The 27323-nt window shown below is 41.5% G+C and overlaps 1 protein-coding gene across 7 annotated transcripts in view; it reads left to right on the top strand.

The window, feature by feature from the left end:
* CYP39A1 (cytochrome P450 family 39 subfamily A member 1) overlaps positions 1-27323 on the top strand; it is a 135578-nt gene that overhangs the window by 62050 nt on the left and 46205 nt on the right. For 4 of the 7 annotated variants that reach the window (XM_086371983.1, XM_086371987.1, XM_086371980.1 and 1 more), the window contains one exon: positions 15360-15447. In XM_086371983.1, coding sequence (XP_086228109.1) covers positions 15360-15447 — 88 coding nt within the window. Of the gene's footprint in view, positions 1-15359; positions 15448-20449; positions 21654-27323 lie in introns of those variants that run through there. The other 3 variants (XM_086371988.1, XM_086371981.1, XM_086371985.1) reach the window with 1 other exon arrangement.

The following is a 27323-nucleotide window of genomic DNA, read 5'->3' as shown; positions in this document are numbered from 1 at the left end:
GTGAGATGTCACGTGTCACTGAATCATCAATATTGAGGAGCTACTCTACTTACTGTTGTGATAGATAATAAATATTTTTAACCTTATAAATAATATATATTACACGTAATATATATGTGATAAATGTTCACTGTTTTTTAAGGCAGTTTGAGTTGGAGGTTTCATTGGTTAGACCTGAAAGCATGCTCACATGCCCACCAAAGAAACTCCAAAGTTGAACATTATAATTAAGTGTCAGATACTGTAAGGGAATAGTATCACAAACAAAAACAATAATAACTACAAAACTCCACGAAGCTCATCCTTCCTCTAATATTAGTTTTACTTTAGAAAAGCAGTTCTTAAACCAATAACATATTTATTATTTTTGTCATCTACTAATATCAATGTTGTAAGTCTTTTAAAAACATTAGCTAATGCTTTTTTTCAGTCCCTTTATATATATTCCTAGTTGTGCCTAAAGATTTTATCATAAGCATCTTTAAAATTGAGCAACGAGTAGTTTAAACCAAGGACTGAAATGCTTTGCCCTGCAGTGTATAGTGTGGGCCAATGACCAAGGATTAACTGATGACTGTGGTCTCTAAGAGAGGCTATTTACGATCTTACTGGGATATCTTCTGAGGCTGGCAGACATTTGCTTGGGTTTGATAGCAATGGGTCCAGTAGTGGGACATTTCAGCTCAATCAATAGTATATTATTTATTCAGAAACGATACATTTTTCAATGCACTAAGCTCATACTGTATGTTCTGCAGTGGATACTGCAGAAGCTCTGGGCAAGAGTAAGACATATTCTCAGTCCTCAGGAGATGACATCTGGAGAAGGTGAGGAGGATATCATATCGAGTTCACAAATAACTGGAAGGAACACAGGATGAGAGATGGCCAAGCATCACGCTCTGGAGATTCAAGGGAGGGTGTATCTGATCAGGGTGATCTTAGACAGTTTTCTGGGCAGAAAAGCCTTTGAAGAGTTAGATGAACTTCTGGACAGAGGAAGCAGTAAGCAAAGGGTCATTTGATCAAGGGTATGTGGGTTAGGGGTTATGGTTTTACTATTACTGGGGCCAGTAGTGACTAGAAGACAGATTGAAAAAGAACATTGGTCCAATGATGTATTACAAAGATTTGGGTAGAGCAGACTCGAGTGGGGCATGCCTTAGGTTATAAGGTCATGCTAACATTCCATCTCAGAGACATGAAGTGGTGGAATCTATCGGACTTGGAAAATGATTAGAAATGGTGATCAGCTGAAAGGGAGGATTTGAGGAGGATGGTGGCTTTAAATTTACATGGCTGGAAGAGATGGTAGAAATAGAGAAATTAGGAATAGGAGCAGTTTGGAGGACAAGACATTAGGTTTTCCTTCGAAAACTTTTGAGTGCAAAGTGTGGCAACATATGTATCGTATAACCAAAATCTGTAGGCTGAATACGAATGTTGAATAAATATGACTTAATTTTTAAAAACCAACTTAGTTTATTTAGTTTTATATTAAGTTTCTGTTTTTAATAGCCATAATTTTTCTGTTACTTATTTTAAACAGCCAACCCATAAAACATTAAAAAAAAAAAATAAGGCAAACAAAAACCAGAAAATTGTTCATGAGGGCGAATGATTTCATTTGGACAGTGTGTGCTAAGAAAGATCTTTGCCCTAGAAATATAATCCCACAAAACCTTAGTATAATCCCTAGAAAATGCACCCATTCTTAGTTTGTATGCCTCGAGCCAGTTTATTTTCTCATGTACCAAATACTCAGTGAGTCAGAGAAATTTGCCTGTGAACTAGCTGATGATCAAAGTTTGTCAAGAAAACACTGCGGGCTTGCAGCTGTCACCCCTTGGTGTTTAGGCCACCAAACCAGAAGAACCCCTCTCCAAAGTGAACGCTGAGTAAGAACTTGGTGCTGCCATCAGCCGCCAACCAAAAAGCAGAATGGAAGAATTAGAGTTCCTCCTTGAAAGACAGGAGTTCAGAAAATATATTTAGAGGATGAACCCCTGGCGAGACACGTTTCTGCAGTGGAAGGGAATTCTTCCCAAATAAATCTGCTGGAGAAGTGTAGTGATTTTGCAGAAAAACAAACAGGAGAAAACACGTGAACTACTGGCCTGCCCCAGCCATAGTAGCATACGAAATGAAGAATGGGCATTTTCCTACTGAACTGTGAATTTCGATGGAGGAGTAGGATGGGGGATTTCCAGTGTCAAGTGGGTGTCTCTGAGAGTCGATGATCTTAGCAGAAAGGGATGTGCCTGCCATACCCACCCCTTGGAATGCACATCAAAGCCAACAGTCCTGTTTGCCCTTGGTGCCCATCCCTGCAAGAGGATCCCAGTGGGCTGTGTCATTGTGCTAATTGATATGGGTTAAATTCCAGTGTAAAACACTAGCTCTGATCTTTGGCAAGATTACCCTCCCCCCCTTACAAAGGCATGCTTGGATAAGAAAAGGGTATAATAAGAGGAAGGCTGCAGTACTTGAGACATGGAAATGAAGCATGGACTTCTCGGGAAGAGAAACTATGATTTCTACTTTTTGTGTGTATTTGGGTTTTTCATGTATCCTAGGGCAGGCAGTGCTAGGTCACGGATTTATCTTGAATTACTAACAAAAATCACATTATTATTGGAAAATTAATTCAAACATAGGTCCAGCTGATAGATTAGATTCCTGGGTCAGGAAGTTCCCCTGGAGAAGGGATAGGGAACCCACTTCAGTATTCTTGGGCTTCCCTGGTGGCTCAGACAGTAAAGAATCCACCTGCAATGCAGGAGATCTGGGTTCGATCCCTGGGTTGGGAAGATCCCCTGCAGGAGGGCATGGCAACTCTCTCCAGTATTCTTGCCTGGAGAATCCCCATGGACAGAGGAGCCTGGGGCTACAGTTCATGGGATTGCAAAGAGTCAGACACAACTGAGTGACTGAGCACATTGCTGTTATCTCTTGGGCACCCAGTATTCATATGATTATCCTTCATTCAATAAATAGTCATCAGTTGTATGCTATATGTCTGGGTACAGTTCCAGGACTTACCTTGGAAAACAAAATGATGGACAAAGTCCCTTTTCTCAAGGAGCTTATAGTCTAACTCAAGACACCTCAAGACACTAGAGAGATTCAAAGACACACAGCATTCCTAAATTGCTTATAATGCAGTTGGAGAGATGAGACATAGCAACATGAAAAACTTACTTAACAGCATAAGATGGCATTAGAGAAATGCCAGGTGATTCATCTATATTGTAAATGCCATAGGAGTTCAGAGGAAGGAGCATTGAAAAAGGCTTTGTGGACTAGATGAGAATAATCAATAAAATGCACAAAAGAAAGCATACTGCCTGAAAGAGAGTGGTATCAAACGCTGAGGGGAAAAAAAAGCTAAGTGCTTGTAGGAATGTAATGTGCCTATAAGTTAGTGGTAGCAAGGCAGCTGTATATTTGTGGTTTGTGAAGCTCTGAGTACAGTTGTTTCTATGTGTTTATTATATTAATGATAATGTAATTTGTGTGTGTGTGTTGGGGAGGGGGACTTCCCTGATAGCTCAGGTGGTAAAGAATCCAGCTGCAATGTGGAAGACCTGGGTTTGATCCCTGGGTTGGAAAAATCCCTGGAGAAGGGAAAGGCTACCTACTCTAGTATTCTGGCCTGGAGAATTTCACGGATGGTATAGTCCATGGGGTTGCAACATGACTGAGTGACTTTCACTTTAATGTAATTTTAATAATTGTGCCTCATTCAGTAAAATATCTTTGGGCAATCTTGCATTTGAGAAGCACTATAAGTAGCTTTCCCCCTTTTCATGCTTAGAGGATGCTGTTGTCGTTCGATCGCTCAGTCATGTCCCACTCTTTGCAGCCCCATGAATTGCAGCAGGCCAGGCTTCCCTGTTCTTCACCATCTCCTGGAGCTTGCTCAAACTCATGTCCATTGAATTGGTGATGCTGTCTAACCATCTCAGACTTCCCTTGTGGCTTAGAGGGTAAAGCGTCTGCCTGCAATGTGGGAGACCCAGGTTTGATCCCTGGGTCGGGAAGATCCCCTGGAGAAGGAAATGGCAACCCACTCCAGTACTCTTGCCTGGAAAATCCCATGGACAGGAGGAGCCTGGTAGGCTATAGTCCATGGGGTCGCAAAGAGTTGGACACGACTGAGTGACTTCACTTTTACTTTCACTTTCTAACCATCTTGTTCTCTGTCATCCCCTTCTCCTGCCTTTAATCTTTCCCAGCATCAGAAGTGAAAGAAAGACCCAGCATCAGGGTCTTTTTCATTGAGTTGGCTCTTCACATCAGGTGGCCAAAATATTGGAGCTTCAGCTTCAGCATCAGTCCTTTCAGTGACTATTCAGGACTGATTTCCTTTAGGATGGACTGGTTTGATCTCTTTGCAGTCCAGAGAACTCTCAAGAGTCTTCTCCAACACCACAGTTCAAAAACATAAATTCTTTGGCGCTTAGCTTTCTTTATAGTTCAACTCCCCCATCCATACATGACTGCTGGAAAAACCATAGCTTTGACTACATGGACCTTTGTTGGTACAGTAATGTCTCTCTTTTTAATATCCTGTCTAGGTTGGTCATAATTTTTCTTCCAAAGAGCAAGTGTCTTTTAATTTCATGGCTGCAATCACCATCTGCAGTGATTTGGGAGCCCAAGAAAATAAAGTCTGTCACTGTTTTCATTGTTTCCCCATCTATTTGCCGTGGAGTGATGGGACCGGATGCCAGGATCTTAGTTTTCTGAATGTTGAGTTTTAAGTCAACTTTTTCACTCTCCTCTTTCACTTTCATCAAGAGGCTCTTTAGTTGCTCTTTGCTTTCTGTCATAAGGGTGGTGTCATCTGCATATCTGAGGTTATTGATATTTCTCCTGGCAATCTCGATTCCAGCTTGTGCTTCATCCAGCCCAGCGTTTCTCATGATGTACTCTGCATATAAGTTAAATAAGCAGGGTGATAATCTACAGCCTTGATGCTGATGTACTCCTTTCCCGATTTGGAACCAATCCGTTGTTCCATATCTGGTTCTAACTGTTGCTTCTTGACCTCTTAGAGGATAGCCAATTGCTTTTGAGGAGAGGGGAACCCCAGTCGCTCCGGATTTCATGATAAGTTGCAAGTTCAATTCATTCTAGGGAATTTGTTACATAAACAAATGCATCCTCTCCACTCCAGTTGCTCAATGGAACTGAATGAGCTGGATTTACTTATATGCTTGTTTCCATTTTCACTATGGCTGTGCATGTGTCCTGGAGGAGATGGGGAAAGGGCTGGGAGTGGGAAGAGCAGATGTGGTTACCTGCAAGACTGAACGAGGCGGCCAGGTTCCTTATTAACTTCCAGCCACACTTCTCTCTCCTTTCTGCTTTACTGAAGAGCACTGACTCACTCGAAGGGGCACAGAAACCATTGGCAAAATTGCAGTCATTACTTCCCCAAACATTTCATTCTGACACTTCTATGCGGCTAAGATTTAAGTCTGTCAAGAACAGAAGCAGCACACTCCAGAGCGATTTTTGATACTTAAGCCAAAGTGCTTCCAAAATAAAACATGCTCATGTGTTCATTTCTGCTCCAAAAATGCCAGCAAGGACCCTCTTTTCCTTTTGTTTACCAAATAGATTGCCGGCCCCTCCGTGGTGCACAGAATACCTGCACAGGACTTGTATCTGTTGGAAAGAATGAAAGCCCACTTTGGGCTGGGTATCTCCCCATCACTTTTTTTTCTCCGTGGGCTTTCTCCCCTCGTTAAACTGAACTGCTGCTCTTTAAAAAGTTTGGTCACTCTCATGTCAGAAAGAAGTTTTAATTCCTAGGAAAAGAGGACTGGAATTAAAGCTGTGGTATATTACAATATTGCCCATGGGTTATTTTTTTAATTGAACTTTTACTTCATATTGGCATATGCTTGATTTACAATGTTGTGTTAATTTCAGGCTTCAGCACAGTGGTTCAGTTATATCCATTCTTTATCTCCCCATCATTGACTGTCTCCTTCTTGCTTGCTAATTGCCCTAGTTTTCCTAGATTTTCTAGCATCCTAGATTCATGGGATGTTGGGGTGCTTTTTCCACCCCCAGCTCATAGCACTGAAGCACTGTTCCCTAAACCGATCCTCACATCCTTTCCCTTTGCCCTGCCGCCCCTCCCATAGTGATTGATTTTAGTCTTGCCTGGTGTTTTAAGTGATACAGTTAACTACCAAGTGAAAGTTTCTATTGAGACTTATGGGTCAGAAATAATCACTCCCTGTAGGATGTGAACAAAGAAGCACTTGGCCCCAGAAACTGTCAGCAGCTATTTTGAAACTGCAAAAGCAGGATGAAGTTGGTACCGTAGAGCAGGGCAGCAGAGGCGAACTGGCTCCATGGTTATGTCATTGAACTGTTGGAGTGATCTCTGCCTGAGGTCAGCACCAGCTCTAGATTTTTTAGGTGCATAATGTGATACAATCCCTTCCATACAGAAACCCAGCCTGTTGTGGATTATTCTGTCACTTGTAACCAAAAGCATCCTGTGAGTGAAAGTCACTCGATCATGTCCGACTCTTTGAGACCCCACGGACCATACTGTCATACAGTCTGTGGAATTCTCCAGGCCAGAATGCAGGATTGGGTAGTCTTCCCCTTCTCCAGGGGATCTTCCCAACCCAGGGATTGAACCCAGGTCTCCCACATTGTAGGCAGATTCTCCCACATTGCAGCCACAAGAGAAGCTCCAAAAGCATTCTAAGTAATCTATAATTTCCTTAAGAGCAAAAGCTTTCTTTCAAGATCTATTTAACTCCATGGCATATCATATTAACATACAGTAACCACATGAGTTAGTAGCTTTCTAAATAGCTTGGACTTCTTGGGGGATTGAGTTTCATTTAAGGTGGGTATATCACTGAAGAAAACAAAAACAAATGTCACTTCTTAATTTTTTCCTGGAGGGTCTGAAATTTAAGCTATAGCACAAGATCATTTCTATTTGGTGAGTAGTTTATCTTAATGAAGTCAGTAGTATTTTTTGCCCTTTCGTTGAATAAGAACATTTAGAAAGAGGTATCAGATATCTAGCTCACAGCTCCTACATATAAGAGTTTTTCTTCTAGGAGGATCACTGTTAAAATAACCCTGGCTGCAGCTCTGAAAACCAGTGGCCTCAGAGACTGTACTCCCACTAGGATCTGATTCTCATCTCCCCAATGAAATATAAAACAGTGTCTCAAGTCAAGAAGCTCTGAGGTCCTCTCTTTTCTCTCCTTCCTTTCCCCCATTTAAATATGTCCCATTCCCTTCTCTTCTGTTTTTCCCATGTTTTCTTCTTTTCCTTCTCTTCCAGTTTACCCTAATCTGATTCTTCTCACTTTATTCTGGATTTATTTCGCCTTATTTAATATCACCATCTGTCTGCTCACTCTTCCAGATTTTGCCCACGCCATCATTCCCAATCAAAAGTTTGGTACCCCAGGCATAATGTTTCCTGTGTAGCTGAGGTATGCTTGGTCATTTTAATTTTATGTGCTAAAACTAAAAGATTTGATAGACTACAGCTTTTTAAAAAATTATTTTATTTATTTTAATTGGAGGCTAATTACTTTACAGTACTGTAGTGGTTTTTGCCATACATCGACATGAATCAGCCACGGGCGCACATGTGTTTCCCATCCAGAACCCTCCTCCTGCCTCCCTTCCCATCCCATCCCCCAGGGTAAACTACAGCTTTTAACGTATTTTCCCTTTTCTGCTTGATCATGTTCCTCTGCTAATGATTCTAAAATATGATCCCCATACCACTAGTAGCAACATTATGTGGAAACTTGTAAAAAGTGCAAATTGGGTGGCCCATCCCCAGATCTACTAAGTCAGAAACATGGTGGGGTGGGTCCAGTGATGTGGGTTTGAACAGCCTTCCATGTGATTCCAATGCATGCTGAAGCGTGAGAAACCCTGGTCTAGAAAATTTTGCCTCCTGACACCAAATGGTTTTCATTTTCCTGTAAGATTTCTTAAAGGGAATGAGGGTGTGGGAAAAGTACTTCCCCTTTAACTTGACCAGCCCTGCTTCAATGAAGGATGCCTGTGAAAGTATGTCTGTACACTGCCTTCTCTGAATTCCAGGGCAAGATCATTCTATTTTCATAAGCTGCAGCTGGTAGCAACTTGGAATATACTTCAGAGCCCCTGCTCCTGGCAACAGTGGCAGTTTTCCAGCCCATGCTGGCACTGCCCACAATGACTTCTAGTAGGACAAAAAGAGAGATTTTCTTTTAAAAAGGAAGAGAGGGATTCAGTCTCAAAATCAAGACATCTAAAATGAAAATCATGACTTACTGCTAACCCTAGCATTCCTTCTGTGCTCCTTGTTCCTCTTCTGTGTATCACTGATTTCCTAGACACTCGGCTCCTGGAGTCACCCTTCACCCCTCTCTCTTTTCAATCTGCCGCATCCACTCCCACCTCCTAACCTAGGTCATCTTGACCCAGGAGATGTCATGGTTTTCTTATCCTTCTCCCCCTTTATCTCTTCTTTCAATCTGTCTTACTTACCACAAACAGATGAATTTTCCTTAAATAATCATCTCTAAGTTGTTCCTTTCTTGTTAAAGCTGGGCATCACTGCCTACTGGCAAAACCCATCGGCCTAGAACTCCAGACTCTTCAGAATCTGACACAAATACATCTTTCTGAACATCTAGGAACGCCCACCCTAGACAGTCTACCAGTTGTCGCCTGATGACTGTGCCCGTTCCTCTTCTGACTCTTGCTCTCTCCTGCGTCCGGAATGCCCCACTCAACATGTCTACTTATCAAAGCCAGTCCTTCTCTCCAGGACTAGCTCAAGCATCACCTCCATATGGAGTTGATCACTCTGGGCCACAGTGCTCGCTCCAGTCCCCGGATCTCCGTAGCCCTTTTGTCTCCACTTTTATCTCACACTGTTACCTTCCCCATCTCTCCACGTGCATTACTAGCAATGTGATCGTCGAGTCTGGGTTTCGTAGGGCTTTGTGCGCTCAGTGTGTGTAGGTCTCCTTGAGCATTTATTTACAAATGGGGAAAACACGCAAGTACTCAGTATTTAAGGAATTTTCAACATGTTTATATTTTAATGAGCTTTATTTGTAGATGTGCAATGTTGTTCTTGCAAGTGTAAAAAATAAATCTGTGATAAATAATATGCCTCATTACTTTCACTGTTTTGACATTAGAAGTATTAAGAAAACATTCCTAGCATGAGCATAGCTCAACTTGCTTCTGAAGAGCTTTTGTAAAAATATGGATTTATGAAGCTCTCTTTCTTTGGAGTAAAAACCTTTAATGTCACAGAGATGTGTATGTTAGTCCCTAATATTTTAGACATCAGAACAAAATTCAGTAACAGGGTAAAGGCTTGTAAACACAAATTGCTTTTTGCCATTTCAAAAAAAATTAACTTCATTTTAGTGAATAACTGAGGTAGTAATTCTGCTAGAATATCCAAATATTTGGAGAAAATAAGAGTTTTAGCACATATTATTTTATTACCTGTTTTATTAACTCACCTTTTCTTTAGAATATCAGAATGTTTAGAAATGATAGTAAATATGATATTAATATTTATATTATTTCAATACCTAATACTAATTTAATAACTGAACTAGTTTACCCCTCAATAACAAAAGAAGAAAAAATTTAAAGCCTCCCTAATGCACACAATATCAGTTGGTCAAAAACCTAGAATATAGTTTTACCCTAAGGAAATTCAGTTTTATGATTTTTGAGAACATCACAGAGACTAAAATTAGTTCAGAAAATGCTTGCAGGTTCCAGTGGAAAACTATCTTAATGAACTAATAAACATTAGTTCTATTTCTAATCAAAATATACTTAGTGTTTCTAAAATAGTCCAATTTGTGCTCTTAAATAGCCTATGAACTATTTCTTGTTTACATATTTGCATAATAGAGGAAGTATTAGTGGAGGGCCTCTTATGTGTGATAATGTTTAAAGAGCCTTCATTTTCACACAGAAGTATCACTTTTCAGTACAGTTTCTTCACAAGGTCTGTTATACTCTCAGGGTCAAAGTACCCAGCGCCAGCACCTGACTCATTCCAGCCCCTCGGCAGCCTGTTCCTCAGTTCCTCCTGCTCTTCCGGCTCCGTCTCTCATCACCGTGCCTTCTGCAGGGAGCTGAGGGCTTTCTTCCCTGCAACAGCCCCACCTCCCCATCAGACAGTCCACAGTCTTTATTATCACAGTGCCTCTCCTCCAGGGACTGGAGAGGAGGGGTGCCAGGCACTCTTTCCCCACGGGGCTGAGTTCAGAGAAGTGCTTTGGTCACAGCAAGCTAAACTTAGAAAAGGGCTAAAAACAGACTTCTAAGAAAATGGGATTTGTTTGGATAAAGGAGAGCCTATAAAACTTTTATAATTCACAAATGCAGAATTAACGAGCATTTTTTCTAGTGCTGCTGGGCAGCTGCTAAAGATCGAGGAGTCACTGCTTATTCTACTGAACGCAAAATGTCAGTGTAGTGATCGTTATCTAAGTCATTTCTAGAGAGGGAGCTGAGGACTGAGAAGAATTGGCTGTTTTATGTGAGCAGGAACTTTAATGTTTCTTTTCACATGTGGGTACTCATTGCCATGGGTTTCCTAGGTGGCTCAGTGGTAAAGAATCCACCTGCCAATGCAAGAGCTACTGGAGACACGGGTTCAATCCCTGGGTCTGGAATATCCCCCAGGGGAGGAAATGGCAGCTCCACTCCAGTTTCCTTGCCTGGAAAATTCCATGGACAGAGGAGCCTCGCAGGCTGAAGTGCATGGAGTTGCAAAGAATTTGACGTGACTGAGCAACTGAGCACACACCCAAGTGCTCACCGTCAGCGTTTCCCATTAGATCTGAAGGGGCTCAGGCCTCCATGGAATGCTTTCTTCACTGGACTTTGAAGATAATCACTCTTTTCATTATCCTACTCCTCTGGCTACTTCTTAGATTCCTTTGCTGGTCATCCTCACCTGTCTAACCTCTAAATTTTGGACTGCCTCAGAGCTGTCTCCTCAGATTTCTTATTTTTTTCTGTTTAACCTATCCCCTACTTCATCCTATCCCTTGGCTTTATATAATTGTCCCAATAGTGATGACTCTATTTATGTCTCTTGTACCTCCATCCCTGACTGAATCCCCCCAAACACCAGGCTCATCCCTAGTCGTCACTCACCATCTCCACGGGATGTCTCCAAGGCACTGGTCAATAGCAAGCTGCAACGAACAGGTCCAAAAGTGAGCTCTGAATGATAACTCCTCAACTTGCTCCTCCTTCAGCTTTCCCCATTGCTCTACCCTTGTATTTCCTCAGGCCAAAAACTTGGAATCCCCCTTGATTCCTTCATTAAGTCTTTTTTTTTTTTTTTAACTTTACAATATTGTATTGGTTTTGCCATATATCAACATGAATCTGCCACAGGTATACACGTGTTCCCCATCCTGAACCCTCCTCCCTCCTCCCTCCCCGTACCCTCCCTCTGGGTCGTCCCAGTGCACCAGCCCCAAGCATCCAGTATCGCGCATCGAACCTGGACTGGTGACTCATTTCATATATGATATTATACATGTTTCAATGCCATTCTCCCAAATCATCCCACCCTCTCCCTCTCCCACAGAGTCCAAAAGACTGTTCTATACATCAGTGTCTCTTTTGCTGTCTCGTATACAGGGTTATTGTTACCATCTTTCTAAATTCTATATATATGCGTTAGTATAGTGTATTGGTGTTTTTCTTTCTGGCTTACTTCACTCTGTATAATAGGCTCCAGTTTCATCCACCTCATTAGAACTGATTCAAATGTATTCTTTTTAATGGCTGAGTAATACTCCATTGTGTATATGTACCACAGCTTTCTTATCCATTCTCACGTCTGTCATGCAAACCATCAGCCTATCCTGCAAAGCATATCCAGATACTAACCACGACTCATGACTATTTCCATCATCCTGGCCCATTCAGGTCCAAGTTTTCCGTTGGCTGGAAGATCATAATTGTTTCCAAATCAGTCTTCTTCCATCACCATATATTTTATTCTCAAAGTAGCAGCCAGAATGATTTTTTAAAAACTTAAGTCAAATTTGTTCAAAACTGTCTAATGGCTTTTTGTCTCACAGAAATGAAGTATTTAGCATGCCCACAAAATTAAGATGATAATCAGTCATTCTGCAGAGAATCTGAAGAATAAACATTTGGATATATCTCTTTCTAAAAAAGTCATAATGCAAAGAATTTATTATTGATAGTTACATACATTAATAATCAACAATTAAACACCGCTACAGTTTCCAAACAGTGTTTGTGATTTATGCTATCTTCTTCATTTCAGAGTTATACATTATGGATATATCTTAAGGGAAGAAGATATGGTGTGCCCATCATGGCCAGAAATGGACAATCTAATTTGTTAGAAGCTTGACAAAAACTTAATTGTGAGGAATTCTGAACCTGCAAATTAGCAAAATTGCTTTTTCTTGGAATTACTGCTTAATTTGATCCAAATCAGTAAAGATTGAATTGTTCTATTTCATAGGCATTGACACTCCATTGAAATGAATTATATTTAGCATTTCTAAGTTGTTGTCAGTCTCTAAGTCGTGTCTGACTCTTTGCAGCCCCATGGACTGCGGCACATCAGGCTCGTAGGTAGAATTAAATTTACATCACAAATATTTGTGAAGAACTGATGTATCCGGGTAGGTTCTAACAATACCTGGAGCACTCCAGATTTCATTTTAAATAGAAATACAGGCAAGATGTTTCAAGAATACCAGTGGGAAATAAATCTAATTATCTGATACAAATAGCAGATCATTCATATTCATTCATCCACTCATGCAATCAACAAACATTGAGGATTCAGTGATAAATAAGACCTGCCTCCTGTTTTTGTGGAGGTTGTGGTCTATAAGGGGAGACAGACATGAAGAAGATTAAATGTAATAGGGTGGGATTGTAGGATAATGGTGTTAATTGAGGGATGTTAAAAGTGCCACAGAAACATAGAAAAAGATGGAAAGATAAGGAAACTGAATCTGCTTTATGGAGGCATCTCCTTTCATCATCGTTCCTTTTATCAGTCAACACTAGATACTAGCAGAGCTCTATGCCCTGTGCTAAGACCCAAGAGTATAATCCCAGGAGAGAGAGAGCTAATAAACAATCACAATTCATGCAGTAGACGCAGTGGCTAAAGTGTGCCCAGGGAGCCATGGAATGGGCAGGAAGGGCACCTCAGCCCAGGAGCAAGCAGTCAGGGAATGCTTCCAGAGGAAACTGAGCCTCAGGGAAGAGAAGGGCTTTCTAAAGATGGCATTGCCATTCAGAGAACCTCAAGTATACAGTGTGGCAAGAGCATGGATTTTAAGGAGGAGCTCTGGGGGAGAGGAGGCTGGAGAAATAGGTAGGAGACAGGTCTTCATGGCTGGCAGTGTTCCCTGAGGCATTTAGAAGGAAATAAGAAGCATTGACAAATGGAATGGGCTTCCCTGGTAGCTCAGCTGGTAAAGAATCTGCCTGTAATGCAAGAGACCCCGGTTCAATTCCTGGGTCAGGAAGATTCCCTGGAGGAGCAATAGGCTATCCGCTCCAGTATTCTTGGGCATCCCTGGTGGCTCAGATGGTAAAGAATCTGCCTGCAGTGTGGGAGATCTGGGTTCGATCCCTGGGTTGGGAAGATCTCCTGGAGAAGGGCATGGCAACCCGTTCTAGTGTTCTTGCCTGGAGAATCCCCATGGACAGAGGAGCCTGGCAGGCTACAGTCCATGGCCTTGCAGATAGTCGGACATGACTGAGTGACTAAGTACACGTGTGTAAAATGAGGAAATGGCAATAAATTTCTGTCTTAGAAAGTTCTCTTCAGTAGTAGGGCAAAGGACAGAGGAGAGAGAAGTGATACTGAAAGCAGAGAAGCCAATCTGAAAGCCCAGGTGATTCAGGAATCCAGGACATCAGTAAATGGTGAAGATCTACAGTGGGGAGCAGTGGAGGGCCTAGAGTTAGGGGGATACGGAGAAGGACTGGGGAAGCATTAGGAAGATAAAACAAAAACTTCGGTGCCCAACTGTGCGGGAAGGGTAATGGAGAGTGTTGTTTCTACGATGGCATACAGATTTCTGATGTTGGACTAATCGTACTTATTAGGGGCCATTCCCTCTAAAATGGTCTGCCTCCCCTAAGGAGAGCTCAAAACAACCCACTGGGATGCCAGGAAAAGTGGCAGAATTTCATTTACACTTTTCTCAGTTTTTAAATTTCTGTGTATATATATATGTGTATACAAAGTCGGCAGTAAACTAGTACAATGGTATGTATATACAGTTTTTTAAAAAATATTTGTTTGGCTGTGGTAGGTGTTAGTTGCAGCATGTGGGATCTAGTTCCCTGACCAGGGTTCAAAGCTGGGCCACCTGCATGGGGAGCGCAGAGTCTTAGTCGCTGGACCACCAGGGAAGTGCTTACAATTTATAAATAAATGGGTCTTCATTTATTGTAGGGTATGCACAGTATTTTCTTATCAGAGATGTATGATCGAAAACCTTGGAGCCTGAGTGCAGGATTATAGTAGAGAAAAAAATTGGCAGTTAGGGGAAATTTAACGTGCCTCCAGAATATCTAGGCAGTAATTCCTACAGGACTGTCCTATGGAACTTTCTGTGATCATAGAAAAGTTCTAAATAGGTGTTGTTCGATATGGTGGCCAGTAACTACTTATGGCCATTAAGCACTTGAAATGTGGTTTATGCCACTAAGGAGCTGAAATGTTTAATTTTGATAAATTTAAATTTATTTAAATAGCCTCATGTAGCTAACAGCTACTGTATTGAAAAGGACAAATCTAGAACTTAGAGGAGAGACCTGGAATCTCTTTCATTAAATGCTTCCACTGGCTAAGCACTGTATACACATTTTAAAACACTGTAATCATGCCAACTCCCTTATGGAGTAGACAGTATTAGAAAAGAGTTACGTTTTTCTTTACTCTGTCCTCTTAATAGTGAAGGTCTATATTGCAAGGAAGAGCACATTTGCTCTGAAATATGAGTAGTTATAGATATTCTTCAGTGTTAGCCACTCAGTCGTGTCTGACTCTTTGTGACCCCATGGACTGTAGCCCGTCAGGCTCCTCCGTCCATGGGATTCTCCAGGCAAGAATACTGGAGTGGGTTGCCATGCCCTTCTCCAGGGGATCTTCCCAACCCAGGGATCAAATCTGGGTCTTCTGCATTGCAGGCAGATTCTTTACCATTTGAGCCATCAGGGAAGCCCATACTCTTTACTGGAAGATATGTATGCATCTTTCAATACCAAGCACCAATTTTATTTTCTTTTTCTTTCAGGTGGCTGGCTCTGTTGGAGATTCAAATATGTATTATTTTAATATTTTATTATTATGACTGCAGTCTTCTTGACCCATTGCCAAAACAGGTAAATCTTTTCAGAATTTTGAGTAGCATGACTTTCAAATTTGAGATAAAGTCTAACTCCTTCATTTTAATTACTGGGTAGGGGCTGACTGATCTCCTCACTTAGGCTCATCTTAACAGTTCGTCTCTGCAGACTGAGAAACATCCCTTTAATTCTAAGTCAATTCTGTGTTCCCCATTATCACAAGACTAGGACCTAATAGTAGTGTTTTCACCACTTAGTGTAGGAGCTCCCCAATGAATTATCCATTTTAACCCTTTTACATGGCCTTGATGTCAGGCTTGTTTCCCTAGAAAGGCATGTCTGTGTGTCCAAAAGTGAGCCATGAGCCACGAATCATAGCCGTTAGTCCACTTGGAAGCAATGACATAGAAGGAAATTAACCCAACAGTAGAAACAGTGAAACGCAATGTGAAGACCATGACCTTTCCCCACCTCTGACCTTTGGCTCTCTCAATCATTTAACTCATTTGTGTTTCTGTAGTTCTCTTCTCTTGGACCAATGGCCCTCAAACTGGTGTGAGCATCAGAATTAGCTGAGATGGAGGGGGCTTGTTAGAACACAGAATCCTTGGCCCTAGCCCTAGAGCTCCTGATGAGTAGATCTGGCAAAGGGCTTGAGAATTTGTATTTCTGATAAGTTCTGGGTGCTGCTGCCGCCACACTTTGAGGACCACTGTCCGAGGAGACAGGGGGAAGTCCAATTTAATTCCAGGTGTTTGGATGTCCCTTTGAAAACTCTGGATGAAAGGTGCTATTTAATTTAAACTGAGGCTGACACTTAGAAATTAAGAATTGCAATCTCAGGGCTATTCACATAGCCTTTTGTGCTATGATTTACTCTTGATATACTAAGGGCTAATATATGGAGGGATAAATAAAACTCCTGGGTGACATTTCAACAGAAATTCTGTAAGTGCATAAATGACACTGAAAATATTATATTGCTCACAAATATGCACATTTCAGCACTTTGCCTTGATTTCTTTTGCACTTCTATTTTGAGTACAAGCAACAGTGATAAAGAGCTCTCAAAATCCAATGATGAAAGGGAAATCAAAACACCCTTCACAAAGGTTTTCAGCTGAGTACAGTTTTGTTGGCAAAATGAAGATCCGGGCCAGGATTTACAGGCACCAAATACTAGTTTCTGATCTTCCAAGTTAAATGTTGCGATACTGCCCAGGACTGACTCAGCATCTATTTTCCCACCAGTCAGAAGACACAGGAAGGCCTTTTCACATCAGAAGGATGTCAAACCACGTGACGCATAAAACTGGAGATCAGTCATTTTGACCAGATCCTTAGGCAGGGTTTTTTCCAGCACTTTCTTCCCCACTAAGAATTCTAGTATTTTTATACCTTTTTCTTTTTGTTTTAAAATACATCTTATTTCTATTTTGACCCTACTAAGAACATTTTTCAAAGAGATGTGACCTCAGTTGGTAAAAAGTACAAGTCTGAGAGAATCCTCGTCTCAAAGGGCATTTCATTTCACAGCTCTTATTTAGAAAGATCAATTAATATTATTTAATTGTTGGACTTATTTTACTAAGTTGTGAAAGGAGGTGATCAAAAAATACAGGCAATGACCTTCCAATTACCAGGCTCTTATAAGCTGCAGCAGGGGAGGGGCAGTCACCAGGGCATGCTCCAGACACTTTGGCATCAAGTGTAGGAAGATCATGGGGCTTGGAAACCAGCTCCCCCAAAGGAATTTTCTTGCCACAGTACCCCAAATCAAATGCTAGCATCTCCAATTTTACTTTTGTAAGAGTTTTATTTTACCTCAGTCTAAAGAAAATAATTTAATCTTAATTCTCTCCCAATAAGAACCAAACCAGAAGGAAACTTTGCAAAGCTTTCCAGGATCTGTGATTGGTCAGTTGTGTCCAGATGCTGGCAATGGGAACTATTTCATTCTGAGCACTCACAGGAAGACCCACTTCAGTTCTTTCCCAAAAGCAAGCACATTTTTTGCTAACACAGTGAGGTTTTTCTTTGGCTGATTGGTTTTCTTCTGCTGTGCTTTTGGGAGTAGGGGAATGGATTCTTGGAAAATCTCACAAGATCTATAAATCCCCCTAGTAGAAAAGTACACACTTCTTCATATAAACAATATGATGGACAGATTCAATTTCAGAGAGTCCGTGCAAGTTCTGTAACTCATTCTATCAACTGACCTAAGAATCCGCTTGCTGAGAAACTCTGTGCCCCATTGCATTCAAACTCATGACAAAAAAAACTCATCCTCTAAGTTGGATCACCCTCCTCCTTCCTCACACTCCTCTTCCTCCAACACTCAAAGTTGACAGAACAGGTTGGTTTTCTCATTCAAGCTCCTAAGCTTCAGCATTCTCTTTGCTTTATTTGCAATGAACTGACTTCCCCTCACCCCCACATCCATTCACCCCTTGTTCATAACTAAGATGTAACAGAACCTATCAGAACATTTGGCACCCACAGAATATCCCATTGGACAGTTTTGATCTTCAGTTCAGTTCAGTCGCTCAGTCGTGTCCGACTCTTTGCGACCCCATGAATCGCAGCACGCCAGGCCTCCCTGTCCATCACCAACTCCCGGAGTTCACTCAGACTCACGTCCGTCGAGTCAGTGATGCCATCCAGCCATCTCATCCTCTGTTGTCCCCTTCTCCTCCTGCCCCCAATCCCTCCCAGCATCAGAGTCATTTCCAATGAGTCAACTCTTCACATGAGGTGGCCAAAGTACTGGAGTTTCAGCTTTAGCATCATTCCTTCCAAAGAAATCCCAGGGCTGATCTCCTTCAGAATGGACTGGTTAGATCTCCTTGCAGTCCAAGAGACTCTCAAGAGTCTTCTCCAACACCACAGTTCAAAAGCATCAATTCTTTGGCGCTCAGCTTTCTTCACAGTCCAACTCTCACATCCATACATGACTACTGGAAAAACCATAGCCTTGACTAGACAGACATTTATGGACAAGATAATGTCTATACTTTTTAATATGCTGTCTAGGTTGGTCATAACTTTCCTTCCAAGGAGTAAACGTCTTTTAATTTCATGGCTGCAGTCACCATCTGCAGTGATTTTAGAGCCCCCCCAAAAATAAAGTCTGACTCTGTTTCTACTGTTTCCCCATCTATTTCTCATGAAGTGATGGGACCAGAGGCCATGATCTTAGTTTTCTGAATGTTGAGTTTTAAGCCAACTTTTTCGCTCTCCTCTTTTACTTTCATCAAGAGGCTTTTTAGTTCCTCTTCACTTTCTGCCATAAGGGTGGTGTCATCTGCATATCTGAGGTTATTGATATTTCTCCCGGCAATCTTGATTCCACCTTGTGCTTCTTCCAGTCCAGCGTTTCTCGTGATGTACTCTGCATAGAAGTTAAATAAGCAGGGTGACAATATACAGCCTTGACATACTCCTTTTCCTATTTGGAACCAGTCTGTTGTTCCATGTCCAGTTCTAACTGTTGCTTCCTGACCTGCATACAAATTTCTCAAGAGGCAGGTCAGGTGGTCTGGTATTCCCATCTCTTTCAAAATTTTCCACAGTTTATTGTGATCCACACAGTCAAAGGCTTTGGCATAGTCAAGAAAGCAGAAATAGATGTTTTTCTGGAACTCTCTTGCTTTTTCGATGATCCAGCAGATGTTGGCAATTTGATCTCTGGTTCCTCTGCCTTTTCTAAAACCAGCTTGAACATCTGGAAGTTCATGGTTCACGTATTGCTGAAGCCTGGCTTGGAGAATTTTGAGCATTACTTTACTAGCGTGTGAGATGAGTGCAATTGTGTTGTAGTATGAGCATTCTTTGGCATTGCCTTTCTTTGGGATTGGAATGAAAACTGACCTTTTCCAGTCCTGTGGCCACTGCTGAGTTTTCCAAATTTGCTGGCATATTGAGTGCAGCACTTTCACAGCATCATCTTTTAGGATTTGAAATAGCCAACTGGAATTCCATCACCTCCACTAGCTTTGTTCGTAGTGATGCTTTCTAGGTCCACTATAGTAGTGGTTTGCACCATCAACACCATGTTGTCTTATGAACATCAGTAACATGTGTCATAGAAGTCTCACTCAGCAATTATAAATGAGGTGTCAGATATTGGGGGCCAGAAATGTATTGAAAGACCTTTATTTGTGGTATCCTCTTCACCCAGCTAAAGTGAAGGGTGAGTCCCAGGCTCATAGCCGTGGGATATGTGAAACTGTGAAGAAACTGCTATTAGAATAAGGGATTGTACTGATGAACCTATTTGCAAGGCAGCAAAGGAGATGCAGACACAGAGACCAGACTTGTGGACACAGCGGGGGGAAAAGAGAGGGCGGGACAAATGGAGAGCGTAGCATGGAAACATGTACATTACCATATGTAAAACAGACAGCCAGTGGAAACTTGCTGTATGACCCAGGGAGCTCAAACCAGTGCTCTGTGACAGCCTAGAGGGCAGGGATGGGGTTGGAGGTGTGAAAGAGGCTCAAGATGGACGGGACATGTGTATACCTCTGGCCGACTCATGTTGATGTATGGCAGAAACCAACACAATATGGCAAAGCAATTATCCTCCAATTAAAAATAAATAAATTTCTTTAAAAGAGTAAGGGATTGCCTCCTTTTCTGTCCCTTGAATAGTAGTGTTAATCACTCAGTCGTGTCCGGCTCTTTGTGACCCCATGGACTGTGGCCCGCCAGGCTCCTCTGTCCATGGGATTCTCCAGGCAAGAATACTGGAGTGGATTTCTATCCCCACTCCAGAGGATCTTCCCAACCCAGGGATCGAATCTAGGTCTCCCGCATTGCAAGAAGATTCTTTACTGTCTGAGCTACAGGGAAAATCCATCCCTTGAATAGAAGGCTAAAATTGATGCTCGCCATGGAGAACTCATCAAGTAAAACCGTCCAGCCTTCCAAACCTAAACTCTGCCTTTCGGGAACAATCACACTGACTAAACCTTAGGTCCATACTGTTGGCTTACGTCCCTTAACTTCTATCCTCTTTCTGCATTTCTGCTTTTAGAGTTCTCTCCACTTGGTGGGTGTCCAGCAGCCGGAAGGACGATGCCGGATTCAGTTTAAACAAAGAAAATGATGTCTGCTGGAGGGCCAGGGCCATCTGGAGGAATGACTGCCTCCCATCCAGTAGCCTGGCGGCACCTAGACCTGAGTTTGACAAGAACACGTCACTTAATTTTATTTTAGGATTTAGTTCAAGACAATGTCCAGGTGGCATGTGTATTTGGTATTTTAAGTGTAGATGAAGAATCAGACATCACTCTCACTGATACTGAGGCCCCAGTACAGGGTAAAACATTTCAGTGATCCAAAAAGAGGTATTCTTCAGAAGTTGGCATTGGTTTCATACATTACTGCAACAGTCCCCAACCTCTTTCGCACCAGACACCGGTTTCATGGAAGACAATTTTTCCACAGATCAGTGTGGGAGGCAGAGTTTTCGGTTTCTCCCACCACTCACCTCCTGCTGTGTGGACTGGTTCCTAACAGGCCAGGGCCCAAAACTGATTCGTGATTGGGGATCCCTGCATTATTATATCAAAACTTTAAATAGAAATAATGTCATTTGAATGAAATTTTTCATACATTAAATTCACTGTGAGGACAACATACTTTAACTTCTATTTTGAAAAAAGGCTAATAGTCTTAGACTTGAAAGAGTATTAAATAATGATTTCTGGAAAGTTGCTATTTTTCTTAATATGATTCTTAACTAGCAATTGGAATTCTTAAACCACTATTAATTTAATTATTTATGAAACATGTCTAATGCTAAATATATGAAGAAAATGATCACTTTCTAAGACCTGTGAAGTCAGGGATCATGTCTGACACTCATTTCTATCCTCCATTCTGCCTAGGACAGCACTTCTCTATAGGGTATATTCAATATATGTATGTTGACTGATTTATTCATTTGTATTTTAATTAAGACGAAAGCACCCTTTTGATTCAAGGTGTTTATAATTGTAGTTGAAGAGATAATATTTTTCCTAATTTATAGAAGCTCTAAGTGACGTGTCAAGTCAAATAACATTTCAATCTACTACTTAAAACTTTCGCCTGAAATATTTACTATGAAATCCAGAAAAGAAATCCTATCATGTTCAGGGGAAATATATGACCCCAATCACAGTGTGATTTGTCCTCTAAGAGTCAATAAAATGCCATCTGCCTCCTTGGTTTCACAATAAATAAGCTTTGCAGTACGTGTGTCCTCTGGATTATTTGCTCCCCTGTGCTAGAATTATCCCGTGGGGTTGAAAACGATTGCTTACTCATCTGTCTCCCACCAATGGGCAGATGACTCGCTAGGAGAAAATTAAGTACTTTGGAATGCATTAACTCTTTGGGACTAATACAGTGATTTTGAAGCTTAGCTAGCAGCTTGCCACTTAGCTTAGCAGGCTGGGGGTCTGAGGACTGAAGGGAGTGAAGAAGGCAGTTGAAAATCCACAGGAGAGCTGAGAACTGCGGACCACTACCAGGCAGTTCTTCTAAATATGGCAGATGTGCTTCCAGGGAAGGCGTGTCCTCTTCCAAACAGCTGGGGCCCACAGCCAAACATGGTATTTGCAAATGATAGACACTTGAGCTAAATCTGCAGACATTTGGGGCTAGTGTTTATCTCCTTATTATTGTTTGGTAAGGTTGAAGTTAGCTGGCAAGTTTATGCACTTAAAAAAAAAAACTGCCCAGATGTGGGAGATCTATAACCTTTGAAATCAAGCGCGGTAAGAGGAATATACTTGGAGGTCCTTATTTCTTTTCCTTTTTTTGGTAAATTAATTATTTTAATTGGAGGCTAATTAATTTACAATATTGTAGTGGTTTTTGCCATACATTGACATGAATCCGCCATGGGTGTACATGCGTTCCCCATCCTGAACCCCACTCCCACCTCCCTCCCCATCCCATCCCTCAGGGTCATCCCAGTGCACCAGCCCCGAACACCCTATCTCATGCATTAAACCTGGACTGGTGATCTGTTTCATATATGATAATATACATGTTTCAATGCCATTCTCCCAAATCATCCCACCCTCGCCTTCTCCCACAACGTCCAAAAGTCTGTTCTTTTTCTCTGTGTCTCTTTTGCTGTCTCGCATATAGGGTCATCGTTACCATCTTTCTAAATTCCATATATATGCATGTTATACTGATTGGTGTTTTTCTTTCTGACTTACTTCGCTCTGTGTAATACGCTGCAGTTTCATCCACCTCATTAGAACTGATTCAGATGCATTCTTTTTAATAGCTGAGTAATACTCCATTGTGTATATGTACCTCAGCTTTCTTATCTATTCACCTGCTGATGGACATATAGGTTGCTTCCATGTCCAAGCTATTGTAAACAGTGCTGCGATGAACACTGGGGTACACGTGTCTCTAATTCTGGTTTCCTTGGTGTGTATGCCCAGCAGTGGGATTGCTGGGTCATATGGCCATTCTATTTCCATTTTTTTAAGGAATCTCCACACTGTTCTCCATCCTGGCTGTACCTGTTTGCATTCCCACCAACAATGTAAGAAGGTTCCCTTTTCTCCACACCCTCTCCAGCATTTATTGCTTGTAGACTTTTTGATAGCAGCCATTCTGACTGGCATGAGATGGTACCTCATTGTGGTTTTGATTTGCATTTCTCTGATAAAGAGTGATGTTGAGCATCTTTTCATGTGTTTATTAACCATCTGTATGTCTTCTTTAGAGAAATGCCTGTTTAGTTCCTTGGTCCATTTTTTGATTGGGTCGTTTATTTTTCTGGAATTGAGCTGCTTGTATATTTTTGAGATTAATTCTTTGTCAGTTGCTTCATTTGCTATCATTTTCTCCCATTCTGAAGGCTGTCTTTTCACCTTGCTTCTAGTTTCCTTCATTGTGCAAAAGCTTTTAAGTTTAATTAGATCCCATTTGTTTATTTTTGCTTTTGTTTCCATTACTCTGGGAGGTGTGTCATAGAGAATCCTATTTCTTTTTATTTCCCTAGCCTGAGATTTTATATAGGGTTTCCCACATGGCTCAATGGTAAAGAATATGTCTGCCAATGCAGGAGATGTGGGAGACATGGGTTCGATCCCTGGGTCGGGAAGATCCCCTGGAGGAGAAAATGGCAAGCTACTCCATTATTCTTGCCTGGAAAATTCCAAGGACAGAGGAGCCTGGTGGGCTACAGTCCAGGCAGTCACAAAGAGTCAGATGTGACTGAACCCAGCACACACAACACATATTAATCGAAGGTGTATATATATATAGTATATATTTATATGTACTAACTTGAGTTTTCCACGAAGTGGAGCCTAAGACAGATTTGTATGCAGTGCAGAGAGTTCATCTGAGACATGCTCCCAGGCAGCAAACGTAAGGGATCAGAAAGAATATGCCACAATCGAGTTATGTTATTAAGGTAGGCATCCCAGCCCCTATTTCAAAGGAGAAGCCATGAGAGATGAGGGGACCATGTTCAAGGGCATGTGAGGAGTGGCTGGAGCATGGTAGGGTGAGGAGCATGGGATTCTGCATGTAGTTTTGATCACGTTTTAATAGAAATGTGAGATCATCTATGTGCAGAACATCCTTGTGGAGGCAGCCATTCAGGCTCATGTGATAATTAACATTAACCCTCCTTTTTCGTGTCCCTGCAAAGGGCTTATAACTTCGTGTTTACTTAGCAGCCTGAAACAGAGAAGAGCTCACGTATTTACTGATGGAATTGCAGAACTAAATGGTAGTGCCACTGGAAACTTGTAATTAAAGCAGGAAATGGGAAAGGAGGGGCCATTAAAACTGAAATTAGGAAGTCACCTGCTGAAACTTAAATGTGAGCTTTTAGATAGAGTATGTACTCATTAAAAGGCATGTCCTTTCAAGATTTTAACGTGGACAAAAAAGGAAATGTCTAAGCCTGCTCAGGCTATATAACAAAATACCATAGAATGGGTGGCTGTAAACCACAGAAATGCAGCTCTCACAGTTCTGAAGGTGGGCAAGTTCAAGACCAAGCTGCCAGCATGGTTGAGTTCTACTGAGACCCTCTTCCTGGTAAGGTCAGTAATTTCTCAATGTCCTCACACGGTAGAAGGAGTAAGGGATCTCTCTGAGGTCTCTTGTAAGAATAGCCACTCCCTTCATGAGGGCTCCACCCTATTCTCATGACCTAATCGACCCCAAAAGGCCCCAGCTCCTAATGTCATCAGCTTTGGGAGGATTGAACGTGTGAACTTGGGGAAGGCACAAATATTTAGACCACAGCAGGAAGTAATCCTCCATAGCTGCTCAACTTTCTAAGTAGAATCGAAAGGATTTTGTTCCAGTGGAAGACCCTGGACAGCATTTGGAAATGCAGGTGATTCCTCCTCTTTTGGGCCCTCAGTCTCTCGATAGAGCAGCCAGGAGCCTGGGATTGTCTCTGTGAGCATCCACATGGGAGTAGACCATGATACTTGGCTTTCATCCGCATAGCATCTTTTTTTTGTTTAAGTTTTTAGAATAAATGTCTCCATGTTTCTTCATTAATGTTGGGTCTGGGTAAGTGAAATGAACTTATCAAAGTTTTACTGTTAGTTTTAAAATCTTGGTTTTTGTTATTTTAATGAATGGCTGTGGGTGGTTACTAACAAGGGTACACCTATACTAAACTATTTTCTTGATGAACTGCCTGTTATTACATTCTAGAAGCCAACCATATGAGATTCTGTCACTTGAATAATTACTGTGAGGCACTTTGCTAAGCCCATTGCACTCACCCACTTTTATTCTCACAATAATCCCACGTGTCAAGTGGGTTTCTATGATTATCATCCCTGTTTTACAAACCAGAGAAATAGACTTTGGAGAGACTGAGTGATATACTTGAGGTCACACATCGAGGAAGTGGCAGAGGCAGGATTTGAACCCAGGGAGTCTGGTTCTGGGGCACAGCCTCTTAACAAACAGCGTGGCATCCTTCTCTCTCGCTTTTTTGGAAAAAACATTTTAATCTTTTTTTTTTTTTTTTTTTGACCTCACAATAAGGCATGTGGGTTCTTAGTTTCCCAACCAGGGATCGAACCCATGCGTCCTACATTGGAAGCTCAGGGTCTTAACCACTGGACCACCAGGGAAGCCCCACTGCATCTTCCTAAAGAGAAAAGTATTCCTCATGAGAGACAACACCATTAACCTTGTCACCGTAATCCACATTCTGGGTTCTCTGTTAAGTCTGAGGGAAAGCTGGATAATTTGTCACATAGCCTGCATTACAAACGGAAAAGGAAAAGAACCGTTGTTGCCTACCAGTGTCCTTCCTCGTCAGCTTCTGTCTCCAGGAGCCTCCAGGCACCACCCTTCCTTGTGAGTATTATACAGTGGACCAGCTTCAGAGGAAGTGTAGCATATAAGAGAGAGGGCCATTTGTTTGAAGAAAAATATCTCATAAAAATGCATCTTTTTAGTGAGGTCATATAAATACAAATTTTGGGAAAAACGTTATAAATTCTAATGATATATTTTAGCAGGCGCTGTCTATTAATAGTAACTGACTTTTTTTTAAACAGTGTTCTACCTTGTTTCTTCACAAAAATAGCCCTGGTCATTAGAGCTTCACTAGGCAATAGGTAAGGAAGATATATGGATTTTTCTCCTTCTGGCAGAGACAGCAACTAGATGAAATCTGAACAGTCTTAGTTTAAGCTTTGTCTTCAGGTGACTTAGAAACTGGGGAAGAGTTATTTTGAAAGCACTTAAAGGAAGGGAAATGATGTTTACTTCACAAGGCCTATAAACTTTGGTTTGATTTTTATTGTTATTACTGGAAAGAAACATGTTAGAATCATAGTACAGAATTGGAGAGATCAAACATCCTGGCTTTGCTGCTTAAGAAGCTGAAATCCAAGCTGGAGAAATGTCATGTGCCCTTGTAGGATGCCCAGTGACTAGTGAAGACAGCCCTCTGGGTGAGTGGGTGAGTGGGTGAGACGGTTTAAATGAATGAATGATTCTTTGAAGACCAAAAAACACAAAAATGGAACAAATGAGTAAATATCTAACTTCTTTTGGCAGCAAAACTTTTCTTTCTAAAACATATTAGTTTCTAGATCTCCCAGGGAAAAAAAGCAGAGAAATCCAACTCAACATTTAGCTGACTAACACTTTGTTAGTCATGAGGTCACAAAGTACCTGTTCATTAACATACGAGACTAACCATGGCAGAAATAACTGTTAAACTAAGACATATTGTTTTTTTCTACTTTTAAAAGTAAAGAAAACAGCAATTAAAAACAGTGGGAAAATCCAGTTGATATCCTAACTGAAAGTCGCTCAGTGGTCATGGCCAACTCTTTTTGGGACTCCATGGAGACTGTAGCCCGCCCGGCTCCTCTGTCCATGGAATTCTCCAGGCAAGAATACTGGAGTGGGTAGCCATTCCCTTCTCCAGGGGATCTTCCTAATCCTGGGATCAAATCCGGGTCTCCTGCATTGCAGGCAGATTCTTTACCACCTGAGCCACCAGGGAAGCCCAAAGCTCCCTGAAATAGGAGATAGGAAGCAACTGTCATATAAAAGAAGAATAATGGTTGTACTGTGAGAAGATACAAGTTCAAGCTCTGGCTTTGTCCTTCAGCTTCATATAATAATCAGCAAATCAGTTCAGACCTCTAAGCTTCAGTTTACTCACAAGTTAAAGTTACACTGTGCACTTAATTCAGAAGACTATGTATGGGAGGGACAACTGGGTGTGTGTGTGTGTGTGTGTGTGTGTGTGCATGTGTGCGCACACATGCTTAGTCACTCAATCATGAACAACTCTTTGTGACCCCATGGGACAACCAGATATTCACATGCAAAAGAATAAAGTTGGAACCCTATCTCACACAATATAAAAGAATAAGCTCAAAATAAAT

This window comes from Bos grunniens, chromosome 23, assembly GCF_055505025.1.
Source record: "Bos grunniens cultivar Pamir isolate PY7600 chromosome 23, Bosgru_T2T1.0, whole genome shotgun sequence".
NCBI classification, from domain to species: domain Eukaryota; kingdom Metazoa; phylum Chordata; class Mammalia; order Artiodactyla; family Bovidae; genus Bos; species Bos grunniens.
Note: the sequence above shows the minus strand (reverse complement) of the source record. Positions and strands in the feature narration are given on the sequence as shown.